The sequence below is a fragment of the Acinonyx jubatus genome, chromosome B2 (genome assembly GCF_027475565.1).
Source record: "Acinonyx jubatus isolate Ajub_Pintada_27869175 chromosome B2, VMU_Ajub_asm_v1.0, whole genome shotgun sequence".
Lineage (NCBI taxonomy): Eukaryota > Metazoa > Chordata > Mammalia > Carnivora > Felidae > Acinonyx > Acinonyx jubatus.
In genome coordinates, this window is record NC_069385.1 from 109,484,275 (window position 1) to 109,511,041 (window position 26,767).

General features: G+C 36.2%; 1 protein-coding gene across 10 annotated transcripts in view; it reads right to left on the reverse strand.

Moving 5' to 3' along the window:
* The window catches only part of UBR2 (ubiquitin protein ligase E3 component n-recognin 2), a 155,177-nt gene that overhangs the window by 82,716 nt on the left and 45,694 nt on the right, over positions 1–26,767 (reverse strand). For 7 of the 10 annotated variants that reach the window (XR_008298606.1, XR_008298607.1, XM_027057738.2 and 4 more), the window contains 9 exons: positions 24,919–25,049; positions 21,942–22,080; positions 21,384–21,446; positions 17,395–17,515; positions 15,544–15,651; positions 14,867–14,955; positions 13,529–13,627; positions 2,359–2,522; positions 2,171–2,270 (listed from right to left, as the gene is read on the reverse strand). Coding sequence is in view for 8 of the 10 variants with exons in the window: in XM_027057738.2 (XP_026913539.1) it covers positions 2,171–2,270; positions 2,359–2,522; positions 13,529–13,627; positions 14,867–14,955; positions 15,544–15,651; positions 17,395–17,515; positions 21,384–21,446; positions 21,942–22,080; positions 24,919–25,049 (1,014 nt within the window). In the remaining 2 variants the exon portion in view is untranslated. Of the gene's footprint in view, positions 1–2,170; positions 2,271–2,358; positions 2,523–2,691; positions 2,841–13,528; positions 13,628–13,697; positions 13,797–14,866; positions 14,956–15,543; positions 15,652–17,394; positions 17,516–21,383; positions 21,447–21,941; positions 22,081–24,918; positions 25,050–26,767 lie in introns of those variants that run through there. The other 3 variants (XM_053222786.1, XM_015071258.3, XM_053222788.1) reach the window with 2 other exon arrangements.

The window sequence follows — 26,767 nt, forward strand, 5'->3', positions numbered from 1 at the left end:
TTTAACAAGAATAAGTAGTGTAAGTCCAACTCTAAATTACATATTTATATAACAGTCTCTAAAATATAAAAATCCCAGTATAAAACAAATTATTTGTGGCAATTTTTTTTATGTTTTAAACAATAAAATGTATATTTCACTGCAACAATCCTTCAAACTATTTTTAACCCTATCATCTACAGACCAAACTATTAGAAGAAATTGGATAGGCTTTTAAAATGTTACTGAATTTATAAATATATTTTACAATATACTGCAACAAAATTTTTATACTTATTCTGAATCTGCAACTAAAATTTCTCAGACACTAAAAGAAAGCAAAACATGGGGTGCCTGAGTGGCTCAGTTGGTTAAGTGTCCAACTTCGGCTCAGTTTTGAGCCCTGCATCGGGCTCTGTGCTGACAGCTCAGAGCCTGGAGCCTGCTTTGGATTCTGTGTCTCCCTCTCTCTCTGCCCCTCCCCTGCTTGAGCTCTCTCTCTCTCTCTCTCTCAAAAATAAACAAACATTAAAAAAAAAAAGAAAGAAAGAAAAAAAGCAAAACGAAAACAAAACAAAAGAAAAACAGAAAGTAAAATATTATTTCATACGAATATACATTTTTGAAAGAATCTTAATTAAGAATATGATTTTTTAGGGGCTCCCGGGGGGCTCAGCCAGTTAAGTGTCCAACTTTGGCGCAGGTCATGATCTCGCGCTTCATGAGTTGAAGCTCTGTGTTGGGCTCTGTGCTGACAGATCAAACCTGGAGCTTGCTTCAGATTCTGTGTGTCTCTCTCTCTCTGCCCCTCCCCAACTTGTGCTCTGTCTCTGTCTCTCAAAAATAAATAAAAACATTAAAAAATAAAAAAAAATAAGAATATCATTTTTTAGAACCTAGCCTAACTACTCTTGGTGTGTCAGAACTGATTAAATAACAGAAAATAGAGGATACTAAAGTATTTAAAATGACCAAAGTGGGGGCGCCTGGGTGGCTCAAGTCGGTTGAGCGCCCGACTTCAGCTCAGGTCATGATCTCACACTCCATGAGTTTGAGCCCCACATAGGGCTCTGTGCTGACAGCTCAGAGCCTGGAGCCTGCTTCGGATTCTGTGTCTCCCTCTCTCTCTGCCCCTCCCCTGCTCATACTCTGTCTCTGTCTCAAAAATAAATAAAAACATTTAAAAAATAAATAAAATGACCAAAGTAGATATTGTTTCTACAGATATAAGAAAAAACATAGAAGTATTATAATAAACTAAAGATCATGAACCACCACCCAACACAGAAACTAGAATGTTTTCCAAAAATGATCAGTCAATTTTGCTATTTCTTGCTTACGAAAGCTAGATAGCTATTAAAAGAATCATAATGGTGCAGCTCAGATATTTTGGGATATCATCTATCTTCTTACAGTTAAAACTGGTTAAATACACCAGTTGGCTTCTGTTTCTAGATTCTGTTCTGTATATGGGGGTGTTTCCAAAGAAGAGAATTAAACATAGGGGAATAAGATCAATACTGTATTATACAAATATCACATCAAGGAGAGAAAAAGAAATATGGAAACATTAAAACTAAAAAATCAAACATTATAGTTTCTTAAATAATTAACTTGACAATGCTTCCACGTAAGCCTAATATTAGAAAGATTGTAATTGTAAAATTGTAAAATATTGTAATTGTAAAAATACAATCCCCAAAGAAAGAATGTTAATGGTAACCAAAAGAATAACCAAATACAAAAAAACAACACAGCAGATGCCAGAACTTCTGCTGGGATCTCATTCATTCTACACCTTGCTAAGAGTTTCTAATTAAAGAGGAGCTTCTTGGTCCAAATTGTAGTCACCCAAATTATTATTTTAGAAATGTGTCCCAAATGAAAAGAATATAAAAAGATGTTCAGTTCAATGAACCAAAAAAAAAAAAAAAAAAAAAAAAAAAAAAAGAAAGAAAAGGAAAGTGTTTCCTTTTATTTTTGAAAAATTTTTTTAGAGATTATTTATTTTGAGAGAGAGAGGCACAGAGAGAATCCTAAGCAGGCTTCATACTATCAGTGAGGAACCTGATGTGGGTCTTGAACTCACGAACCATGAGATCATGACCTGAGCCAAAGTCAGACGCTTAATCAACTGAGACACCCAGGTGCCCCCAGTGTTTCCCTTTAAAATGTGTCAGTTTATACATACCTGCATACATTTGAGTAATTCCAAAAAGGCATCAAATCCTTCCAGGAACTTCTGCCTCAGATCATCTGACCATTCAGTTGGTTTGCTAATTAACACATACCTGAACAAGATAAGAATAGCAATGAATATATGGGTAAACAGTGACATTTTATAAATTGCAAGTGGTGGATAATTCAACAAAAGCTTACTTGAGATCTAAAATAAGGCTCTGAACTCTCCTAAACTTGAAGGCTTGTAAAGCAGTATATCGTTCAAACTGAAATCTGCCCTGGGCATCTCGATGTCTCAAATGGTCCATAAAAGTCTTAATGATAATGGTCATTAGGTTTTCCTCTGTGATGAGCATCCGAGCCTAGGACGAAGTATATCAGAGTACATGGTAATCAAAACCCATTTACTAGAAATCTAAAAAAAAGTCACCAACATTGGTTAGCTCTTTGAAGTTAAAACCTTTTTCAGTGCAAACATATAATATCATAAATGCATTACTGTGTATTTCTAAATAACAATTACTTACTCCAATTGCCATGTGTATGAAGCAACAATTATATCACGGAGAAAGATGCCAGAATGTTAGGAGACATATCCATGGCTCATTATTCAAAGACAACTCGGGGTGAGGGGGTCTGAACCAGGCTGCAAATTTTCCTTAACTGAGACATTTAGATACCTATAATGGTATGGTATAATTATTCTAGGATCCAGAGGTTCATATCACAGATTCTGTAGAACTCAGTATGAAACTATATTTCTTCTTAATCTCCTTTTTAAAATTTATTTTTGTTCTTGTTTCTATGTATATACATATCTATGTATTTTTGAATAAGCAAATACATTTAAATGACACACACACACACACACACACACACACACACACACACAGAGATAAAAGTCTCCTAGCTCCCAAGGTCCCCCTTGCAAAGGCAGTCTCTGTTAGTTTTCCTTGCATATTCTTCTAGAGATGGTGCATGTGTATATATACTACATACATATATGCATATACACACACACATATACATTTATACTATATGGGTTAGATGTTATTAAGTAGATAGAAGTGTGCACATATTTAATTACATCCATCTCTCCCCCTCAAAAGATAGCATATTATAAACACTGTTCCGCACTTGTTTTTTCACTTCATATATTTTAGAGATTGTCCCATATCAGTTCATATAAATTCCCTCATTCTTTTTTTTGTCTAATTTTTTAATGTTTATTTTTGAGAGAGACAGAGAGACAGCAAGCAGGGGAGGGGCATAAAGAGAGGGAGACACAGAATCTGAAGCAGGCTCCAGGCTCTGAGCTGTCAGCACAGAGCCAACGTGGGGGTGAAACTCACGGACTGTGAGATCATGACCTGAGCCGAATTGGAGGCTTAACTGACCTGAGCCACCCAGGCGATCCCCCCTCATTCCTTATATCTATCATTAGGTATTCTTTTCTATCATACTTTATTTAGCCAGGCAGGCCCTTACCAGTGAGACATGAGACATTAGGGCTTTTTCTAGTCCTATGCTATTTATTACAAAAGATGTTGCAACAAATATCAACTGTGTACCACTGCAAGGATGTATGAATAGTATAATTTCTTAGAAGTGGATTACTGGGTTAAAGTGTATGTACATTATAAATTTTGACTGATACCAACAAATTGTTTCCACAAAGAAGCTCACCAATTTATATGTCCATCTACAGTGTGTACATTTCCTCTCATGCCTTCAATAACACAACTTCAAACATTAAAAAAAAAATTTTATTTTCTTAAAAAAAAAATTTTTGAGAGACACAGAGTGTGAGTGGGGGAGGGGCAGAGAGAGAGGGAGACACAGATCCAAAGCAGGCTCCAGGCTCTGAGCTGTCAGCAGAGAGCCCGATGTGGGGCTCGAACTCACGGGGTGTGAGATCATGACCTGAGCTGAAGTCGGACACTTAACTGACTGAGCCATCCAGGTGCCCCAGTAAGTAGTTTTAAATAAAAATAAAGGCAGACAGAGAGAGAGAATCCCAAGCAGCCGTCGCGATGTCCATGTAGAGCTGGGTGAGGGGCTCGAACTCCTGAACTGTGAGATCATGACCTAAACTGAGATTGAGTTGGATGCTTCACCGACTGAGCCACCCAGGTGCCCCCAGAAGATCTAGTATTATTTGAATACCTCATTATTATTCTTCCACAATGGATCATACTTTTCTAGACTAACTAGGTTCAAGTTATTATTGGTGCTGGGGGACTATATAACTAGGTCTCTCATTAAGCATTTAACAATGTAGAAAGTTGCACCAAAAAGTAGGACAAAAAAGTACAGAAGACAGAAGTCTAAGAATATAGTAAAGTTGTGTTCTTAATGTAAAGGTTAAGTTCTGAGGTCATCAGATAAAGAGAAAATCTATAAAGTTAAATATTCCTTTGAAAAACTCAAAAGTCATCATCACGTTGCCAAGAGTTAGGGTCTAAGAACCTCAAAAGTCAACAGGATTAACTTCTGTTCAGTTTCCTACACAGTAAAGACAAAAGTCCAGCTTGAAAAAGAGAAGGTACTGATTGGTTAAGATAAAAGGATATTCTTTGTTGGTTTTTTGTTTGCTCTATTAGGGGATTTGGGAAAACTTAAATTTCACTGACTTACAAAAACTCTGTAGAGCTTGCTGGTAAGACTTATAACCAAAAATTGATGGAAGTTTGGTAGAGACAATTTAATATTCATGGAGTGTGTATCTCACCAACAAAGGCATTTATTTAGCATTTTCAGTTTCAGATGAATGTTAAAAAGAGTTTATCCAGCGCATAATTTTGGATTGGATTCTAACTGTCGTGGGTGCCAAATTAAAAAAAAAATCAATTAAGGCAGCTAGCCCATTAGTACTGTCCCATTAAAATAGGGGAGTTATGGGGCACCTGGGTGGCTCAGTTGGTTAAGTGTCCGACTTTGGCTCAGGTCATGATCTTGTGGTTCATGAGTTTGAACCCCGTGTTGGCTCTGTGCTGACAGCTCGGAGCCTGGAGCCTGCTTTGGATTCTGTGTCTCCCTCTCTCTCTCTCTGTGCCTCCCCTGCTTGTGCTGTCTCTTGCTGTCTCTCAAAAATAAATAAATGTTAAAAGAAAAATTTAAAAAATGAAACAAAATGGGAGTTACTCAGGCATTGCTATTTCTAAAAAGAAAACTTAAGAAAGCATATTTTCCAAGGTTCCAAAAGAAAAGAAGGACAAAAAAGTTGGTGCTTGGCTTTATCACCTCATGCCTAGATTGTTGCTAACCTTTCAAGGTAATCTTTAACATTAAAAATCTAACATTATTATACAGTTCCAGTACTTCTTACCACTCACCCTAAAACACTGCTTGATTTTTATATGCCTACAATTCACTTTGCTTTAAAATATATTACTGCTACTTACCTTAACTACAGTTTTATTCATTTTATGTAATTTATATTCAATTTTGTGTTGTAAGGCTCATTACATATCTAACAGCATATTCAAAATGGGCCAACATTCCCCCTAAGACTCTGAAAAACTTTACTGAATAATAATGGCCCGTGCACACACTTTTAATTAAACTAAATATGATGAGCATACAGGGGTAATGCTGACTATAAATCAGGGTACATTTGATCAAAACAAGTTAGAACAAGTAAGATAGTCTTGTCACTTGAATTAGTACTGGCTCTTGACCAAACTATTTAAAAATGAAGACTGAATTTTCAGTTAACCCAAAAGACCAATAAATGGGATTCTATCACTCATATGAAACATTTCACTAATATCTAGGGCAAGTGGTTTTTAAGCAGGGATATGCATATGAATTACTAATGGTGCTTTTTCAAGAAACTATTACATGCATTCTTCCAGTCATGATGGGATAAGCTTGAGGCGGACCAACACTTCCACCAAGAACAACCAGAAAAGATCAACTAGAAAAAAAAAGTCTGAAATCATTAGAGACCCCCTGAGGCCACAAGGGTTCAAGGGGATAAAACCTTCGAGAAAGGGAGCAGCACAGGGAGGTGAGCCAACATCCTGCAGCTGCTTTTCCCTCAGCATCTCCCTCTTCTGGGAGTGTGGCAAAATGGGACTGAAGATCCCAGGAAAGAGTCTGCCAGAGATGCTAATAATGGGGAGAAGACCCTGAGATTTTAGCTGTCCCATGGTGTGAGGAGCCCAGGATTCTAGCAAGAACACAAGGGTGGGAATGGAGTCCAACTTTCTTCCGGTTTTCCCCTTAAGACATTTGCAAAATTCTGAAGCTGTGCAGGACAGAAGTCTAAGAGCAGAAAGTCTAGAAGGGCAAAGGAGTGATGTGGCAGCCTCAGCAAGCTGAGGAAACAAAACTTGAGTTCAGGAGCCTAGAGAGGGGAGGAACTCTAGTGAGCACTCCAGGCTCTAAAGTGGGAGCCCTCCCAGGGCAACGTTGCGGGATGAGGATGGACCAGAAGACAGAGTCTTGCCAAAACAACCTGGAGTCACGGCAATCCCGCAGTAGACTGATCGGCCTCACTCTATCTGCCTCACAGTAAAGGGACTATTCTTGGGAGGAAGATATTACACAGAGTCTTAAGATTTTCTAATGAAAACCATCCTGTCGGAAGGCAATGAGAAAGAGAATGGGGCAGAAACCATATGTGAATGACTACAAAATTTCCCAAACCGAGAAAGCCACTGGCCTAAGAGATGCAGTATCTACAAACTCCAATATCTATAAATATAAAGAAAACCAAACCTACATAAATCATAGCAAGACTGCTGAAACCTAAGACAAAATGCCAATAAAAAGTTATTAAGCATTCCAAATGACTAAAAAAACCAAAAGGGGTAAAATATTACAAAAAAATTAAATCGGAATAGAATACAAATGATTTAGATAATGACATTATAAGACCAGGACACAGCTAAGATTTACATGTTCAGAAAATTGAGGAAAAAATGGAGGATTTTACCAGAAAACTGGAATCTTAAAAAAAAAAAAAAGTGGATTTTTGCTTCAGGAATCAGGCAAGAGAGAGTAGATGTACTTTTCTCTAGTCCTCCCACTAAGTACACCATGTCCAAAATTCTGGACATCATATGCAAAAGACCACCACAAGATTCAGAATGGTGGCCAGAAGAAGGCAGACTGGCTAGGGACCTCAGAGACCCCAAGAAAAGACACGACAGAGAGATCTAAGAAGCTGGCAACCTGAAAATGCCAATGGGCACAGGCTTTTTTAAAAAGCCCCAATAAAAGCCTGCTCTGTCAGCCACAGGAAAGAAGTAACTCAGCAGGACAGAAAACTTTCCGACAATAACCTCTCCACTCGAGCCAACCACTACGGAAAAAACGGTAGCTCTATCCCCATCTATACCAACAAAGGCTGAATGGTGAAGTCCAGACTTCCACTCCTCAGGGGCTGAAATATGGTACCTGCTTGCAATATCAGGGGTGCACGTCCTAACTTCAAGGGCAGTGCTACTGAAAGCTACTCCGTGGACCAGTGGCCTGCCAACTGTTTGCTGCCAGTTGTGACAAGAAGGCAAATCAACTACTTGTAACAGTTTAATTTAGCTGACATTTGTTTCTCATAGCAGGAGTTTTGCTGAGAGCAACAGTGTGTTGGTTCACATTCTGGTCCAAACCTTTTATCCTGTCATTACTGACACTTTGAGTAAAACTGCTGTTGAGTCACCCTTAAGAGAATACTAAGTGAATGTACAACTACCAAGTTAATACGGGGGAAAAGAAATAATTATTTAATCTAAAAGAAGGTAAGAGAGAAGGGAAAAACACAAAACAGGTGGGTTCAAACAGGAAAAAAAAAAAACCATAAGATGGCAAATACAAAGCCAAATATACCAGTAATTACATTAAATGGGCAGTAACCTGCTTATATCATTAGGAGTGTCAGATTGGATAAACAACAAATCCGAAATACGTGCTTTTAAAAAATGATACAAGTTTAATTTAGGGGCACACAAAACTTAAAAATGTAACAATGGAGAAGACATACAATACAAACACTGACCAAAAAAAAAAAAAAAAAAAAAAAAAAGGAGTTGTTGCTATAATATTAGATAAATTACTCCAAGGAAACAAAATTTGAAAGTATTGGAGTGCCTGGGTGGCTCAGTTGGTTAAGCGTCCAACTTCACCTCAGGTCATGATCTCATGGTTTGTGAGTTCAAGCCCCATGTCGGGCTCTGTGCTGAGAGCTCAGAGCCTGGAGCCTGCTTCAGATTCTGTGTCTCCCTCTCTCTCTCTCTCTCTCTCTCTCTCTGCCCCTCCACTGCTCACACTCTGTCTCTCTCTCTCTCTCTCAAAAATAAACATTAAAAAAAAACAAAACAAAAAACAAAAAGAGAAAGACAAATCCAACAATCACTGTGGGAGACTTATAGCCCATCTTATAGATGCTTTAATAGTTGACGGAACAAACAGACAGAAAATTAGTATGTATATAAAAGATTTACAAAAAGAAAAAAACAAAACAAAAAAAGATTTACACAATGAAAATGAACACACTTGACCTAAGTGACATATAGAAACACTGTACCCAATGATAAAGGAGAATATACATTATTTTCAAGTCCACATTGGACATTTACCAAACATGAAAAAATTCTGGGCCACAAAGCTACCCTCAACAGAGGACTGAAATCAGAGCATGTTCTCTGATCATAGTGAAATTAAGCTAGAATTCATAACAAAATAATTAGAAAATGCCCAAGTGTTTCAAAATTTAGCAATATATTTCTAAGACATTTAATCACGAGGAAAAAATGGGTCAAGAGATCACTAAGGAACTCAGTGAAGTTTTTGAACTGTATAATAAAAATAGGACATAACAAAACTATGAAATACAGCTTACATTGTGCTTAGAAACTTAAGCCTTATATCAGCAAAGAAAGGCTGAAAGTCAATGACTTAAACGTCTATCTCAAGAAATTACAGAAAGAATGGCAGTCTACCATGTGGTGAATAAAAGCAGGAATCTTTCTCATTCCTAATCTCAGGGGGAAAGCTTTTAATACCATTAAGTACAATGTTTGCTTTAGGTTTCTGTTTTGTTCTTAGGTACTCTATTAATAAAGTTTTCTCTCATTCCTACTTTGCTATGGGGTATTTTTGTTTTAAATTATGAATGAGTGTTGAATTTTTATGAATTCTGGGAAAGCATTTGATACAATTTTTTTCTTTTCATGTTAATAAGGTAAGTAATGCCAGCTGATTCCCCCCCCAAATGCTATACTGCTCTTGCATTAAGGAAAAAGACCAAATGGGGTTGTGATGTATTATCCTTTTTCTATAATGCTTGATTTGATTTATGCAACCTCATATGTGAGAGATTAGACGGTAATTTCCTTCTTTTTTAATTTTTTTTTAATTTTTGAGAGAGAGAGAGAGAGAGCGAGCAGGGGAGGGGCAGAGAGAGAGGGAGACACAGAATCTGAAGCAGGCTCCAGGCTCGAGCCCAAGTGGGGCTCAAACTCATGAACCAGAACCGTGAGATCATGACCTGAGCTGAAGTCAGATGCTCAACCGACTGAGCCAGTCAGGTGCCCCAGTAATTTTCTTTTCTTGTAATGAATGCCTTGTTGAGTTTTGGTATCAAGATTACAGAAAACTCAATTAAACTGGCCAGTATATTCTCCTTCTCTGTTTTCTGGAAAAATTTATGTAAGACCAGTGTTATTTCTTTCTCAAACGTTTGGAAGAATTCTTCAGTGTAGCCATTTGGGCCCGGAGACTTCTTTGTGAGAAAATTTTTATTATAATTAAAGATTATGTTTCTTGTTTCTCTTTTAATAACCTGTGGATTTTCTTAGGAATCTGTTCATTTCATCCAAATTTCCAAATATATTGATTTAAGTTGGTCCCAATATTGCCTTCTTTTCTCCCTAATATCTGTAAAAATCTGTTTGTTTTTTTTTAATCGGTGATTTTTTTATAGTCCTTTTTAAAATTAAATTTTTCGGGGCGCCTGGGTGGCTCAATCGGTTAAGCGTCTGACTTCAGCTCAGGTCACAATCTTGCGGTCCGTGAGTTCGAGCCCCGCGTCGGGCTCTGGGCTGATGGCTCAGAGCCCGGATCCTGCTTCCGATTCTGTGTCTCCCTCTCTCTCTGCCCCTCCTCCGTTCATGCTCTGTCTCTCTCTGTCCCAAAAATAAATAAACGTAAAAAAAAAAATAAAAAAATAAAATTAAATTTTTCTATTTTTCCTATTAGACTTTCTAGAAATCTATTCCTTTTCTTTGGTCTTTTTTTTTTTTTTTTTAATGTTTATTTTTGAGACAGAGAGAGAGGAACGGGGGAGGGTTAGAGAGAGGGAGACACAGAATCCGAAGCAGGCTCCAGACTCTGAGCTGTCAGCACAGAGCCCAACGTGGGGCTCGAACTCACGGACCGTGAGATCATGACCTGAGCTGAAGTCGGACGCTCAAGCAACTGAGCCACTCAGGCGCCCTTCTTTGGTCTTTTCAAAGAACCAACTTTTTTGGTTGTATTGATTTTTCTCATGTATATTTGCTTTGTTTTATTAATTTCTGCTCTTTATTATTTGCCTTCTTCTGCTTTCTTCAGGCAAAAGACCTAAACTCTTGCAATGGCCTTACCCACTGCATCTTCACCCCTATCCCTAAACTCAGTGAGGTCACTGACCATTCATTTATCTAGCAACTCTGGCCTGTTTGGGGTTCCTTCTTCCAAAATGCCAAGTGCACATTCATCTCAGATGAATTCATCTTCCACCAGTTAGTCACATGACTCATCTCCCACTTCCTTCAGTTTCCTGTTCAAAAACCACTTCTCTGAGTGGCCTTCTGATATGTATAAAATATGAGCACCCCCCCCCCCCACTGTCACTCTCGATCCCCTTAACCTGCTTTTCTACTTCATAGCACTTACCAACGCTTGATTTATAAACAGTATGCAAACGTTTGTATATCTGTTTCTTCTCAGCCTATAAATTCCGTGGTAACAGGGACTTTTGTCTGTTTTGTTTACAGCAATGCTTACCTCCAGGGCCCAAAACAGTACCTACTCAATAAAGGTGCTAAATAAATGAGCTCTGAGTAAATGAACACATACACTATTTTTTTCTAGTGTTTCTAACTAAAGGAATCACACAAGAAGTAAAAATTAAAAGTTGAAATATTAGAAGGAACAAAAATTACTTGTAGATTATTAGAAATCCCAAAGAATCAGCACAAAATGTTAGAAGAAATGTTAATAAGAGGGCCAGATACAAGATGAATCTACAAATATCAGTACTTTTTCTACATACAAGCCATAGCCAAATTAAAAATGTGTATGACCTAACAAGAGAACTATAAAGCTTGTACTAAGAGCATAAAATAAAACCTCACACATGAGGACAAATTATGTTCCTGGATGGAGATATTTAATATTGCAAAGATATCAGCTCTTCGCAAAGAATCTATAAATACAATACCTTTCCAATCAAAATCCTAATGTGTCTTTCATTTTTCGGGGGGGGGGGTGGGGAGGGAAGAATTGACAAACTGATTTTAGTTCATCTTTAATACTAAAGGATTTAGCTCTAGAAGATATCAAAATAGAATATTAAGCTAAAATTATTAAAACTGGGTTCTGACATGGAAATAGACAAAAAGATCAATGGAGGAAACATCTGGATACACATCAGATTATCTCACGGGCTTCTCAAACATCCCTGACTAAAATGAAAGCATCACTCTTTCTCTTCATAAATCCTACTCATTCTCCAACCCCCCCTGTGCAAGTGGCACAACACTTACTGGGCTGCAAGTTACAAACCTGGGAATCATCTTTACACTTTCCCTTGAATCTAACAACCAATCACCAACTGACCCCTCAAACCCAAGTCTGGCTGGTCCTATGGATTTTATTACCTAAATCTCTCTCACCACTCATATTTGCTGCCACGATCCCAGCTCAAGTTGCCACCAACTCTGGTCTGGATCATTGCATCAGGTTCTAATGAGGTTCCGCACACTTGCTTTTGCCCCCCTGTCAATTTGTTCTCCAAATTACAAACAGCATGATCTTTTAAAAAATCACAAACGTGATGATGTAAATGTTACCACTTAAAACTCTTCACTGCCTTCCCATAGTCTTCAAATAAAAACCAAAATCTTTAATTTGGCCTATAATATCTCATTAGTGGATAAACAGACTTCAGATAGCTTCAACTGTACTAAATGAACATAAAGGTAATTTGGGGGGGAAAATGCTCATTAAAGACAAATGAACAAAAAAACTGGAAAAGGTACCTTGTTAGTAAAATAACCACACAGTACTCTTAATTCTATACAATCTGGCACCCACCACCTTCATTTCTGGTCACATTTTATTCCATGTTCAAGAATCTTCAACTGTGCTGGCTTTCCTTCTGTTTCCTGTATAGGAACTTTCCTACCTCACCAGACTTTCTCTGGTCCCTTTAAATGAACTTTCCTTCATGACTCCACATAAAGGTGCCTTACCTATAGAATCTGTCTCTGAACTTTGGGAAAAGGTCAGATCTATTATTCTCTCTCAAAACAACCAAATTATGTTTTTAAATTTTATTTATTTTTTAATGTTTATTTTTATTTTTTGAGAGAGAGTGAGTGGGGGAGGGGCAAGGAAAGAAGGGGACAGGATCCAAAGCGGGTTCTGCACTGACAGCAGTGAGCCTGACACAGGGCTTGAACTCGTGAACTGTGAGCTCACGATCTGAGCCACACAGGCACCCCAAAACAACCAAATTCTTGAGTTTTCATTATAATTTTAATTAATGAATTCTGTGAGTCTTTCCCATTATTTTAAGTTCCATGAGGCCAAGGACAGCATCAGTTTTTTGTTCACCACGGTGTTCCCAAAGCCTAGAACTGTGCCTGATAAATCATGGATGCTCAATACATTTTTGTTAAATAAATGAAATATGAATTTTAATTTCTGTATAGCACTAAAACATAGTGATGCCTTCCGAGCAACTAGTGAAACTTAGTACAAGACCACCCACAGTCATTGTAATTCAGTTGCCTTAGCTATCCTTTCCCTTACGGGGATGGGGGAGGGAGCTTCTCAAAATGTGAGTTTGTATACAATATGCTGTTTCTAATGGATGCATGTGTTAAACCACTCAGTTTAATTTTTAACTCATCAGTTCAAAACCTCAGGGAAGTAGTACGAGAAAGTAGAGAGATTAAGCTTAAATGATTTCTTCTCTTTAGATTACATGCTGAAGGATATGTTCTAGAATGGTTGAAGGTGCCTAACGCCCTATCATCCACTAATAAAATATTATTCTATTCAGGAATATACAGATCTTCATTCTCTATTATTTTAAGGCTTTACTTCTGTCAATGGAAAACAAGAAAGTTCTTCTTAATCTTTTCGTACTTACAAGTGAAGGAACCGTGAATATCTGAACCGAGAGGTCTGCGATTGAAAACTCTCTGTCGTGGTCATCTGTCACATAATCACTCTGCAAACGCTCATAGTTCTATTAAGAAGGCAAAAAAAGGCAAGGAGTGCCAGCTATCAGTTACAAAGAAAAGGCAAGCACTACTCACCAGAGTAGGTGCAGTGAAGAACTGGACAGACAGAGCAGTCACGGACACTGCTCGCTCGTGATCATCCTCCATAAAATCTCTCTGCAACTGCTGGTAATTCTAAACAACAAGGGGGAGATTCACCTCTAATCCACATTGACCAAATGTTTAAGGATTATAATGAAAAGTCAGTGCTGGAGGAATCAATTAAGATAACACTGCTATGAGAATGATAACTGAAATGACTTCTACCAATTAAATTTTGTATAAATACCGGTTCACTATACAATCTTCTCACGCATGATGGCAATTTATGAGCTCAAATAGGAGCAATAGCATCTAAAATGCTGGGATGTTATTGTATACTGGCAGGGCTAAACCACAGCAGTGTTACATGGTCTCTGATGAAACCAGACTTTTCTTTCTTATGGATGTATATCAGAATCACCTGATGGCTCTTTCAAAGGACACATGCTTAGACACCATTCTTGGTGAATCTGCTTTTCAGCAAGTTTAAGAATGATACACAAATATATATATATTTTGAAAGAGCTCCCCAAATGATCCTCATATGCTTCCTTAAGAATTCCTAATTCAGGTGAAAACAAAAAAGCAAGCACATACTATGGAAAGGGAGAACATACTTCAACAATATCAACAACCAAGAGTTGACGATTCTTCTTCTTTTTTTTTAAGTTTTATTTATTTTAAGTAATCTCCACACCCAACATAGGGCTCCAGCACATGACCCTGAGATAGTCACATGCTCTTCTGATTGAGCCAGCCAGGAACTCCAAGAATTCATGATTCTTAAAATCACATCCATATATCCATGCCATTTCAGCTAAGATGATCTTTTCCTTATACAAATCTCAATGAGAATAATACCATAATTCACCATGGCATAAGTTTAAATTCTTCATTTATCATTTTAGATCATACACATTTCACAGTTGGATATTTGTATTATCGCGGCAGGTGATGAACAAGAAAAGTCTTACAGCTAGAATTTTCCTCTATTGATAAAAGATAAAAAGATCACTTACAAAGTTTCTTAGGGTTTAAAATCAACAAGTAACATATTATTATTAGTTGCTAATATTACAAAGCCTGGATATAATCACAGGTTATATTTACTCCATATATAACCTGACTATTTTGTTAAATTTCAAAACTGAGAAACTACTTACCTTTGCAAATCGAACAGCAAACAGTTTCTTATATTTCAAATCCATAAGTAGACTGCTCATGAACAACTGATGATACACACTCCTAGCACCTTTTACGAAAAGAGCAGATGTAAAATAAGGATATATCAAACAAACCAAAAATTACATTTCCAAAGTATTTATGTGAACAATTGTATTTTAAGTCTCAAGGGCAAAACTGTACATGTTATTCAGTATAAAATATTTGCAATCTACTTTTTTTTTTTAATGTTTATTTATTAATTGGGGGGGACAGAGCAGAGACAGACAGAGAGAGAGAGAATCCCAAGCAGGCTCTGTGCTATCAGTACAGCGCCCGGCACAGGGCTTTATCTCATGAACCATGAGATCATGACCTGAGCTGAAATCCAGAGTTAGATGCTCAACTGACTGAGCCACCCAGGCACCCTGCAATCTGCTTCTCAAAACATTGGTTTTTCTAAAAATGGTTTTGTAACAAAATATAAAGGTTATTTAATTTAGGTCTTGGACTCCAAAATCTGTTTTTGTTTCTTCCAGAGAACAAGACTACATGTACTTATTCTAAAAACTGTAAGTATATTTATTAAATACCTTCCCAAATGAAAAAAAAAAAAACAACAGTTTCCCAATTACCTATTTAAGGTTCCCCTATACCTTGAAAGTAGTTAAAAGATTACCTTTCCACAATTTGGAATCATTAAGCATCAATCTATCCACCAGAGAAGAGTTTTCACCATCTGGCCCTTCTTGTAAACCGACTTGACATAAAATTCGGCGAAGCCCATCTGAAACAGGAAGAAAAGTAGTCATGAAATAGTAACTTTAAGTATTAAAATAAAATGACATTTTAATAGAAATGTTCTAACGAATCTATAGAATTTTACATGTTTACTAAAGGTCAAATTTATTCAGAAAAGGTAAATATATTAACTATTTTATTAACATTTTCACAAAAAGGAGGAAGATTCTAAATCCTGCATTGTATACCAATTCTTATTCGAGAATACCAAAATATAAGTCTATCAGAAAGTCAACGATCTCTTATGTTGTAAAAAATTTAAATACTGTTCTTTAAGGACCTATGCTAATTAAACCAGATTATAGCAAAACTGTTACATCCCATGATAACTGAAGGTAGGTGTAATATAGAATTGTGCTACCTTTCAAAAAAAATGCATAGCCTCTGTACTATATCTCAGTCCATTTATTAGTGTTCTGCAAATGCTTCCATTCATTAAACAAACGTTCCCTGTGTACCTATGTGTACCTACTATGAAGAGGTCCTGGAAGACAAATTGCTACATCTTCTAAATGCTGAACTTAAAAAAAAAAAAAAAAAAAAAAAAAAAAAAGTTCTTCAAATATGAACATAAGCATTAACATAGCCAAAACTTCAATAACCTTTTTGTTTCATACTTTATAATTAAAATTACTGTTTTTAGTCTTCTAGAAGCATGCAAAATAATCAGGTAAAAATGGGGTAATTTTAAAATTTAGTTCTAAAAGTCACTGAATAGAAATTTTTTACAAGGCTAAAGAGAAACACTTACATAAATATTAAATAAAAGATAAAGTCTTTAAATTATTTCAGGTAAATATCTCAAAAAATTTCTTGACAGAAAATTGCTTCCATGATACTACTATTCATTACTACTGTAGCACAGAATTTGGCACACAGGTATCCAATAGAAAACACCAAAACTCAAATATACGAGGATAACAAAAATAACTGGAGAGACATTTATTTAAAAGGCAAGCAAACATGGTCTCCTAAATTTCCACACCTCAATGTTTTCAACTGTCAGTTCACAATGTGGCAATGTTCTTTTAAGATAAATATTTTAGAAATTCTCTTTATAATAAACCTCAGAATGTCATTTATCCAAACCACCTCTCTTGCCTGAAAAACAGTATGACAAACAGCTTAGATGTATTCCTGTTTTTCTCTTTTGTGTTATATTTTATACGCCAAACTTGTACTTTTGGCATTAGACATGAGAGTTCTTTGTTCTGTTACCACCACGTTAGAAAGATGATTTAATTTGTGGACTGTGGAAAGACAAAGACAGTAAATACAAATCAGTAACTTCAAATTTGCAAGTGTTCAGAGCTGCAAATTATTAGTAACCAAAATCTGGAGGAGTCAAAACAAAAATTTCAACATTAGTGTTGTATCCTCTAAACTGGTAATCATTTAGGTTTTATTTACACTTGTATTCTCCAGCTTGCTCAGTGGAACAGAGTTCCACAGAATGTTGTTTAAAAAAAAAAGTTCTTGTATCAAGTCTGTGAGATTTAGATTTCATTAGCATACTAATGTCATTTACCACTGTTTAATCCAATATTTCCTGCATTTATTTGCGGACAGAATCCTTTGTATGCATATAAAAAATCCTGTGGATCAAAATATGGGAAATGTGGGTTTTTCTGTGCATAAAGATAGTCTGAGATGGTATTTTAAAATGTGAAATTAAAGCAAGAAATTATTTCACTTGAGTTTTTTCCCAAAATAGTTTTTTTGAACCTACCTGAATATCCAATAATACTTCCCAGCCAAGACAAAAGTTTCAAACCAAAATTCTGATGTGCCACAATAGACGAATGCATAACTTGAACTTTGAGTGGCTTTGTCTGTCTACTGGTATTTCTCTTAAAAAGAAATGGTAGAATGAAAAAACAAACTTAAAAAGGCTATCTTATAGAAAAAAGCTAATATTTTTATTTAATGTAACTACACTCTCATCATTATAGGAGAATTTTTCATGTATGTATGTAAGAAAAATACCACTTGGCTTGCCTTACTCAGATCCTAATTTTCTAGAAAGAATCTTAGGATTCTTACAACAAAGTAAGAAGTTACAGCTTATGAGTAACCTGAATCTTTGGTCCTATATTTGAAAATCTGCCCCACCAATTAGAATTTATTTAAAAGCTTACATTTGTTTTAGGTCTTTAATTTCTTAAATGCAATTACACGTTTATTTAAATAATTTGCTTTACTGCACAGAAGTGATGTTATTGATACTTCAAAAAAAAATACTACAATTTCCAACGTAACTATTTCTCAGTGTACAGTTCAGAAGTGTTAAGTACATTCACACACTGTAGAGTAACCAATCCCCAGAACTCTCTTCATCTTGCAAAACCCAAACTCTATACCTACCAAACTCTAGAGGTATCATATAAACAGAATCATGCAATATTTATCTTTTTGTGACTGGCTTATTTCTCTAAGCATAACGTCCTCAAGGTTCATCCAGGTTGTATGTAGCATGTGTCAGAATCTTCTTCCTTTTTAAGGCTGAATGATATCCTATTGTATGTATATAGATTTTATTTTATCCATTCACCCATCAATAGACACTTGCGTTGCTTCTATCATTTGTCTATTGTGAATGATAATGCTGTTATGAACATAGCTGTGCAAATGTCTCTGAGGCTCTGCTTTCCATTCTTTTGTGTATATATCCAGAAGTAAAACTGCTGGATCATATGGTAATTCTATTTTTTTTTAAAGGAACCACCATACAGTTTTCCATAGTGGCTGTACCATTTTACATTCCCACCGGCAGTGTGCACAAGGGTTGCAATTCGTCCATATCCCTACCAACACTTGCGATGTTGTGCTATTGTTTTTGTTTGTTTATAACGGCAATCCTAACGGGTTTCAGGTGGTATCTCATCATGGTTTTTATTTGCATTTCCCTAACGGTTAGTAATGTTGAGCATGTTTCCGTGTGTTTATTGGTAATTTATATACTTTCTTTGAAGAAATGTCTATTTAAGTCTAACACAATTTTTAATTTTTATTCCCCCTTCTCATTTTTTTGTTTGGAGCATCCTTCTACCCCAACTTCATTCCATCTCCATAACCCACATTAAAACAGTACATCTGGAGAAACGGGAACCCTCTTGCACTGTTGGTGGGAATGCAAACTGGTGCAGCCACTCTGGAAAACAGTGTGGAGGTTCCTTAAAAAATTAAAAATAGATCTACCCTATGACCCAGCAATAGCACTGCTAGGAATTTACCCAAGGGATACAGGAGTGCTGGTGCATAGGGGCATTTGTACCCCAATGTTTATAGCAGCACTCTCAACAATAGCCAAATTATGGGAAGTGTCTAAATGTCCATCAACTGATGAATGGGTAAAGAAATTGTGGTTTATATACACAATGGAATACTACTTGGCAATGAGAAAGAATGAAATCTGGCCTTTTGTAGCAATGTGGATGGAACTGGAGAGTGTTATGCTAAGTGAAATAAGTCATACAGAGAAAGACGGATACCATATATTTTCACTCTTATGTGGATCCTGAGAAACTTAACAGAAGACCATGGGGGAGGGGAAGTAAAAAAAAAAAAAAGTTAGAGAGGGAGGGAGTCAAACCTTAAGAGACTCTTAAAAACTGAGAACTATCTGAGGGTTGATGGGGGGTGGGAGGGAGGGGAGGGTGGGTGATGGGTATTGAGGAGGGCACCTGTTGTGATAAGCACTGGGTATTGTATGGAAACCAATTTGACAATAAATTTCATATTAAAAAAAAAGACAGTACATCTTTGCATATTTTCTCTATCTCTATATATTATGTATGTATGCATTTATAAAGATTTTTATTTGATTTATAAAAATGGGATACTATACATACTCTTGTGCATCTTTGCATTAACTGATTTTTTTTGTTAATGACTCATGATATTCTGTGGTGTGGATTTATTCAAACATCCTCTAGAGAAGGGCATTCATATTCCCTTTGTTTCAGTCTTCTGTTGATTCCAAAAAAAGCAGTACTGAACATCTTTGTACACACACTTCCTAGTGCTTACATTTCTATGGGATAAATTCTTAGGAAAGGTAACTTTCATAGATGCTACTAGATTATTTTCCTAAAATGCTGTAGCAATTTAGTTTTATACAAGTATTCCTATTCTCTGCATCTCTGCCAGTAAGATATTTTATAACTCTAATTTCTCCATCCTGATGAGTATGAAAGCTCCTTGTCATTTTACTGATTACTAACAAATGAGTCTCTTCATATACACTGACTGCCTAGATTTTCTCGCCTGTGACTGCCTTTTCATATCCTATGTCCATTTTTCTATTTTGTTCCTACTTGATAATCTATGAGTGCTCTGTTTATCCTAAACATTAAATGAAAAAAATTGGTAAAGGGTACGAATAGGAAATTCAAAGAAAACATAAATAAACATGAAGTAAGGTACTCAATAATTAAGGCAATGCAAATTTAATTGATGAGATGCCATTCATACACATTAAATTGGCAAAAGTTAAAAAATCTGACAACATACAGTTTTGACAAAGCTGTGGAGAAACGGGAACTCTCTATACACTGTTGGTGGGAATGTATATTAGTACCACTGTTTTGGAGGCTAACTTGGCAAAATCTAATAAAGATGAAAATGCTGATATCCTAACAACTCAGAAATTCCATTTCTTGGCATATACCCTACAGAAACCTTTGCATCTATGCAACAAGGAGACAAAACAATGTCCATAAAAGGACTGTTAGTGATGGGGGTGGGGGGGGGGGAGGGATTATCCTAATTGTCTATCAGCAAGAGAATGGAAAAACTATGGTAAAGTTATCAATGGAACACTTCACAGGTACATGCATCAACACACATAAATGTAGAACCAACACTGAAATGAAAAGTTGCAGTATAATACATCCAGTATGAAGCTTGTTATATAATGTTTAAAGGCCTCCAAATCAATACATATAATGTTGACAGATTTAATAAATGGAAGTATAGAGGCACACACAAGAATGAACAAATGAATTAATGAAAGTACTTATCCCTAGGGTAGGAGAAAAGGGAGCAAGATTAAAAGAATAATACTGGGTACTCTGTATTATTTTATTTACATAAAGTATGAGGAAATGTTGTATAATGTGGGCATACAGGTGTTTACTGTGTCATTTCTGTTTTTATCTGTATATTTAAAATATTCACAATACACAAAATTATTTTTTAAAAGGACATTTACATAAAATGCATTTACATGAAATAGTTTAAAGTAATTCTTACTTTTTAAAAATAAATATAAACATGGGAAATAGTTTTCTTTTAGAGAAATAATACACTAAGTGCTATTATATATGCAGCATACCTTGCTATAAGTTACCAAGAAACAACTTCCCTTGAATTCTAATCTTGGTGCTAAAGGCCAGTTTAAGTCCTAAAAAGTAACGTGACACCCTATCAAAAACAAAACAACAATGAAACACTTTCTAAGATGTCTCTGATAGAGAAATAGGAAGGCAGAAAATATATCTCATGTAAACATTCATTTTCTATATTAATCTTACACAGCTTAAAAAAACTAGATAAAGCAATAATGCAATGTTCGAGAAACATATCATTAAATATGACTTTTGGTCGATGCTGGCTTTACCTTCATGAAAGCAGAAAAATGCGTTCATAAATGACAAAATACAGAACTAGTTTTAAATAAAAAAAATAATACTGTGGGTATGTTTCTAAATTACTTACCACAATTACTGATTTTGCTTGTTCACAATGCTGGAAATCTCCATATCGAACAGACCTACGTCCCTGGTAAATGAAAAAATTTTAAATTAACATGTAAAAATACTATATTCAGTATTAAAACTGTTCAACCAGTAAACAAACATATTTATGCATATAACAGTTCTGGCCAATTTTAATATTTATAACATTCATTCTATTCAATGATGAAAAGTAAATTAAAATATTTTCCTTCAAAACCATCCTAACATTTTCAAGCCATTAATAAGTATAGATCCTTAAACAATACGACATTTATTCTTCTAGGCTGCTATACTATTTTCATAACTGACTATTTCTAATCACTGGGTAGAATGAGGACAACTGTATCTACATTTCCTCCTAAACTTTCTATGGAATATCAGATTACAGTAATACCCAGTATGTATTTGGGCCAATATTAAAATGAAATAAAAAAAAATAGACTAGACATATATATCTCTAACTCAATATTCCCAGAATAATTTATCTGTAATGAAAGTTCAATTTATTATCTGACATCAATATAATGAAATTACTTACATCTCGATCTACTGTAGTTGCAAAGCCAATGGCTTCTTTTTGTGTACAGTTAACAGCTTTCTGAAGGGTATAAATAACTTGTTCATAGGTATGCACCTCATCATTAAACAGCATGCAATAGTAGGTATCACTCTTCTCTCTGTGACATAAAACATTAATTATATATTATCTAATTGCATATTCTCTAGCTCCAGGCTGATTTAGTAAGAGCATACTTTGCTCTAGGGAATGTGCTAGGTACTGGGCACATATCTATGGCAAAGTCATCTGCGGTCCCCATGCTCTATGACATTACCATCTGATGGGGAAGATATATATTAGACATGTAATTCTAACTGAACTAGCTTTTATCAAGAAGAACAGAATGCTGCAGCTGGACAAAACAGGTCTGGGACTTCAGAGAAGAACTGCCACAGAAGTCATCTGATGCCTAAAGTCAGAATTGGCTATCAGTGGTTCTCAACTAGAGGCAATTCTCTGTCCCCCACAGAGGACCATTTGGCAATGTCTGGAGACATTTTTTGTTGTCATGACTGGGGCAGGAATGTCACTGGCATCTAGTGTATAAGGGCCAGGGATGCTGCTAAATATTCTACAATCCACTGGGCACCTGATGGGCTCAGTTGGAAGAGCATGTGACTCTTGATCTCAGGGTTGTGAGTTCGAGCCCCATGCTGGGGGTAGAGATTACTAAAAAAATAAATTAATAAAACAAAAAAATTCTACAATGCACTGGACAGCCCTTATAACAAAGAACTAATCTGGTCCTAAACGCCAACAGTTGAGAAACCTGGGCTAGAGGAGGGTGAATGCAAAGGTCCTGAGGTGGCAAAGGGAAGTATTAGGAACTGGAACACAGGGAGGGAGAAGATTAGGTTGGAGAGAGGCAGAAATCTTGAAGACCTTACAATGGAAATTGATTTTGCCATTCTAAGGGCATTGAAGGATTTAAAATAGGAGATATAGTCAGATTTGCCTTAAAGTTCACTGTGCTACAGTGTGAATGAATCTTAAGGGACAAGAGTAGATACGGCAGTTCAGTTAGGGAGGCCATGTTGCTGAATGATTAATTAATCTGGACTAGGATAGTAGTAATAGAGAGGAACAGAAGTAGAATGTTTTTTTTTTTTAATGTTTATTTATTTTTGAGACAGAGAGAGACAGAGCATGAACAGGGGAGGGCCAGAGAGAGAGGGAGACACAGAATCTGAAGCAGGCTCCAGGCTCTGAGCTGTCAGCACACAGCCCGACACAGGGCTCGAACTCACGGACCGTGAGATCATGACCTTAGCCGAAGTCGGACGCTTAACCGACTAAGCCACCCAGGCACGCCAGAAGTAGAATGGTTTGATGGAGGGAGAACCAGCTGGACTTGAAATCTAAATGGGTATAGGTGATTCAGGTTTCTGGGTAGTTTACTAACATGGGAAAACATTATAAAAGAAGCATGTTAGATTTTTTTCCCTTATATATTGGTAGCCTTGAACATACAATGGAACAAAAAGGTAAAAACAAAACTCTTCTGAGGTGCCTGGGTGGCTCAGTCGGTTAAGTGTCTGACTTCGGCTCAGGTCATGATCTCACAGGTCACTGAGTTAGAGCCTTGCATCAGGCTCTGTGCTGACAGCTCAGAGCCTGGAGCCTGCTTCAGATTTTGTGTCTCCCTCTCTTTCTGCCCCTCCTCTGCTCTCACTGTGTCTATCTTTCTCAAAAATAAATAAACATTAAAAAAAATTAAAAAACAAAACTCTTCTATGCTCTAGGGTCTAAATTTGGGCTTTCGATCAATGGCTCCCAACTTGAAGTACAGGCACATCTTGTTTTATTGTGCTTTACAAATACTGTGGGGTTTTGTTTGTTTTTACAAATTGAAGGTTTGTGGCAACTCTATGTTGAGCAAGCCTATCAATGCCATCTTTCCAACAGCATTTGCTCATGTCCTGTCTCTACATCACATTTTGGTAATTCTTACAATATTTCAAACTTTTTTTTAATCATTACTATATTTCTTATGGCGATTTGTGATCACTGATCTTTGATGTTACTATCCTAATTGTTTTGGGGCACTCGGAATCATATTCACATAAGAGTGCAAACTTAATTGATAAATGTCGTGTGTGTTCTTACTGCTCCACCCACCAGCTGTTTCCCCGTCTGTCTTCCTCTCCTGGGGCCTCCCTGTTCCCTGAGACACAATATTGAAAGTAGGCCAATTAATAACCCTATAATGGCCTCTAAGTGTTCAAGTGAAAAAAGAGTCAGTTGATGTGGCGAACTTTATTGCAGTGGTCTGGACCCAACCTACAAAACCCACAAGGTACACCTGTATGTGAAGACAAGTTCCTGAGGTACCATTTTCAACATTTCCAAAAAGATATAGCTAACACCTTACTTTTTAAAAAAAACAACCCACAACCTAATTATCTAGAATACTACTGAAAAGCAAAACAGAAACCACCAATGTTCATCAGACCCTCACTTCAACTTGTAATCAACCTTAAATATGAATACAATTCCAACAATCTCGGTTAGATTTAAAGAGACTGTTGCTTGAGGCAAGCACATCACATGGAAAAGGAAGCCTTTAAAACAGCTATGGCCGGAATCCAGCTCTCTGGTCACATGTTCGCAACCTCCTCAATAATCTAAGTACAAATGGTAAAAATATTAGAGTTACCAGTTTTATCACATGAAGAACAGAAAACTGCCTGTGCCTGAAACCAAGGGCAGAGCCCTGACATGGCTTAACTAAACCAATCAATTAACAGGGAGAAACCTCTACCAACTAAGTGGATCACACATATTTAAAAGCTATAAAATAAAAGAGTTGTTCTGTGGGAAAGTAATTATTAAGAAAGAAAAGATTATGCTCTATCCTTCTATCCTTGCTCCAACTCAATTTGAGGAATTAGAATCAAAATGGTTAAAACTGAGTTTGAGCAAATACGAATATGAAGAATAAATGTGTCACACTTACACCATCTCTAAATCTGCTGGCAGTTCACTTTCTTTTTCCCAGGTTAGTATCTCGACTGCATATCGAAACATAATAGCAAAAATGTTGTAGGTTCTTGCTATCACATCTTCTGATAAATGCACCAGAGGATCCTGAAAGAACAGGAAAAAAAAAAAAAAAAACGCAACCATCTTAAATGCACATTAATTCTCATCTTCCCTTACCTCAAAATACTAATGTAAACAGCTGGCTGATCTTCCAGCTTTGGCTTCTCTTCAGTTTGAGCCTGTACATTACATCCTACCAAATCCAGTTTCCTAAAACACTTTGTTCATAATGATCCCAATTACTGAATCAAAAATGTTCAATGGCACCCCAATGCCTAATGCATAAATCTAAACACTTTAGAATGGCATTCCAAGATCTTTAAAACTTAACATCAAACCATCTTTATAGCTTCATATCCTCCTAATCCCAATTTCCAGAATAAACAAAGGAATGTTATCCAAGGGCAGACCAGCAATATTTAGTTTTATAGGTATGAAGGAGAGCCTGATTTTGAGGATTCTAAAGGGAAGAAATCAACAAAGTCAGAAAACTACCCCTTGATTCCCTTGTCTACTTTATTTCATCAGGGCACATTGCGTATGCATGGAACAGGGCACTTTGCATCTTATACTTAACTGGGAGTATGTCACAAAATTTCTAGGTTATGTGAAAAAGTATTACTATAAACATACACTGAGTTTATCATACCTTTTAGGCAAAATGTTTTACACGATTTTAATCTTTATGCTTTCTCTTAAATCTAAACATGTTATTTAGCTTAATGGCTAGTTAGTGTTATATTCATTTCTCAAATAAGAAAATCAGTATGTTCCAGCATCATAGAATAGGAATAAACACATTCTTGCAAATATACATGAAGGATACAGACATTTTTGCACATCCTCCCCAAAGATAAGCCTAGTAGAACTGACACAAAACAAATGGAGAGGAGGAATAAAAAGAATGGAGGGAAAACAAGACAAAGATTCCTAAAGGAGATGGGTGTAGAGCTTGAAGAACAGAAGAAAAGGTAAGAAGAGTAAGAAGACTTTTCAAAGTCTTACAGCACTTTTTTTAACCTACACAACTCTTCTCAATGGATTGCTTTATATGTCCCATGTAAGAAAATTTTTTTATCCTACCAGCATAGTTTATTTTACTATTTCTTATAGAGGCTAGAAATGATTAACATAGTGAAACAATCCATACAAAGAAGGAACCAGAACTGGTACATCCTGGGGATTCATAAAAGTATGGGTATTAATAACAATATGAACCTCATGCTACACCAAAATAGAAAGTAGAAAATTCAGTTTCCTTGGTGATATTATCTTACAATTATTCCATTTCTCACAATTATGTCCCACGTTATAAGACATCAGAGGATGAAACGATTACGACAAACAAGATTTATAAGCATGGAACAGATCCTGAAAGAGAAACTGCTGCCAATTCTTGAGAATCCAGGCCAGTAGTGTTCAAACTGTTGTACAAAATCCCAGGACCTGGTAGAGCTGTTTCCTGTTTGAATTGTACATCAGTTTAAAAATATAGAATTACCTGTATTTTAAAATAGTAATGTAAAAATATACTCTAAAATGTGTTATATTACATATTGGGGATCACCAACTGGTAACTTTGCTATTACATTGGCCAAATTTGGGGCAGGCCTAGGAATACAGATTTTTCTGCTATTTTTGGATACACATGTCAACTTCTTGAAAAATGATCACTGATTAAAAAGAATTATTTCTGCAGTGAAAGGATACTAGGCTGTTCAAGTCTACTCATATGTACAATAGTAAATTAAACACTAAGAAAG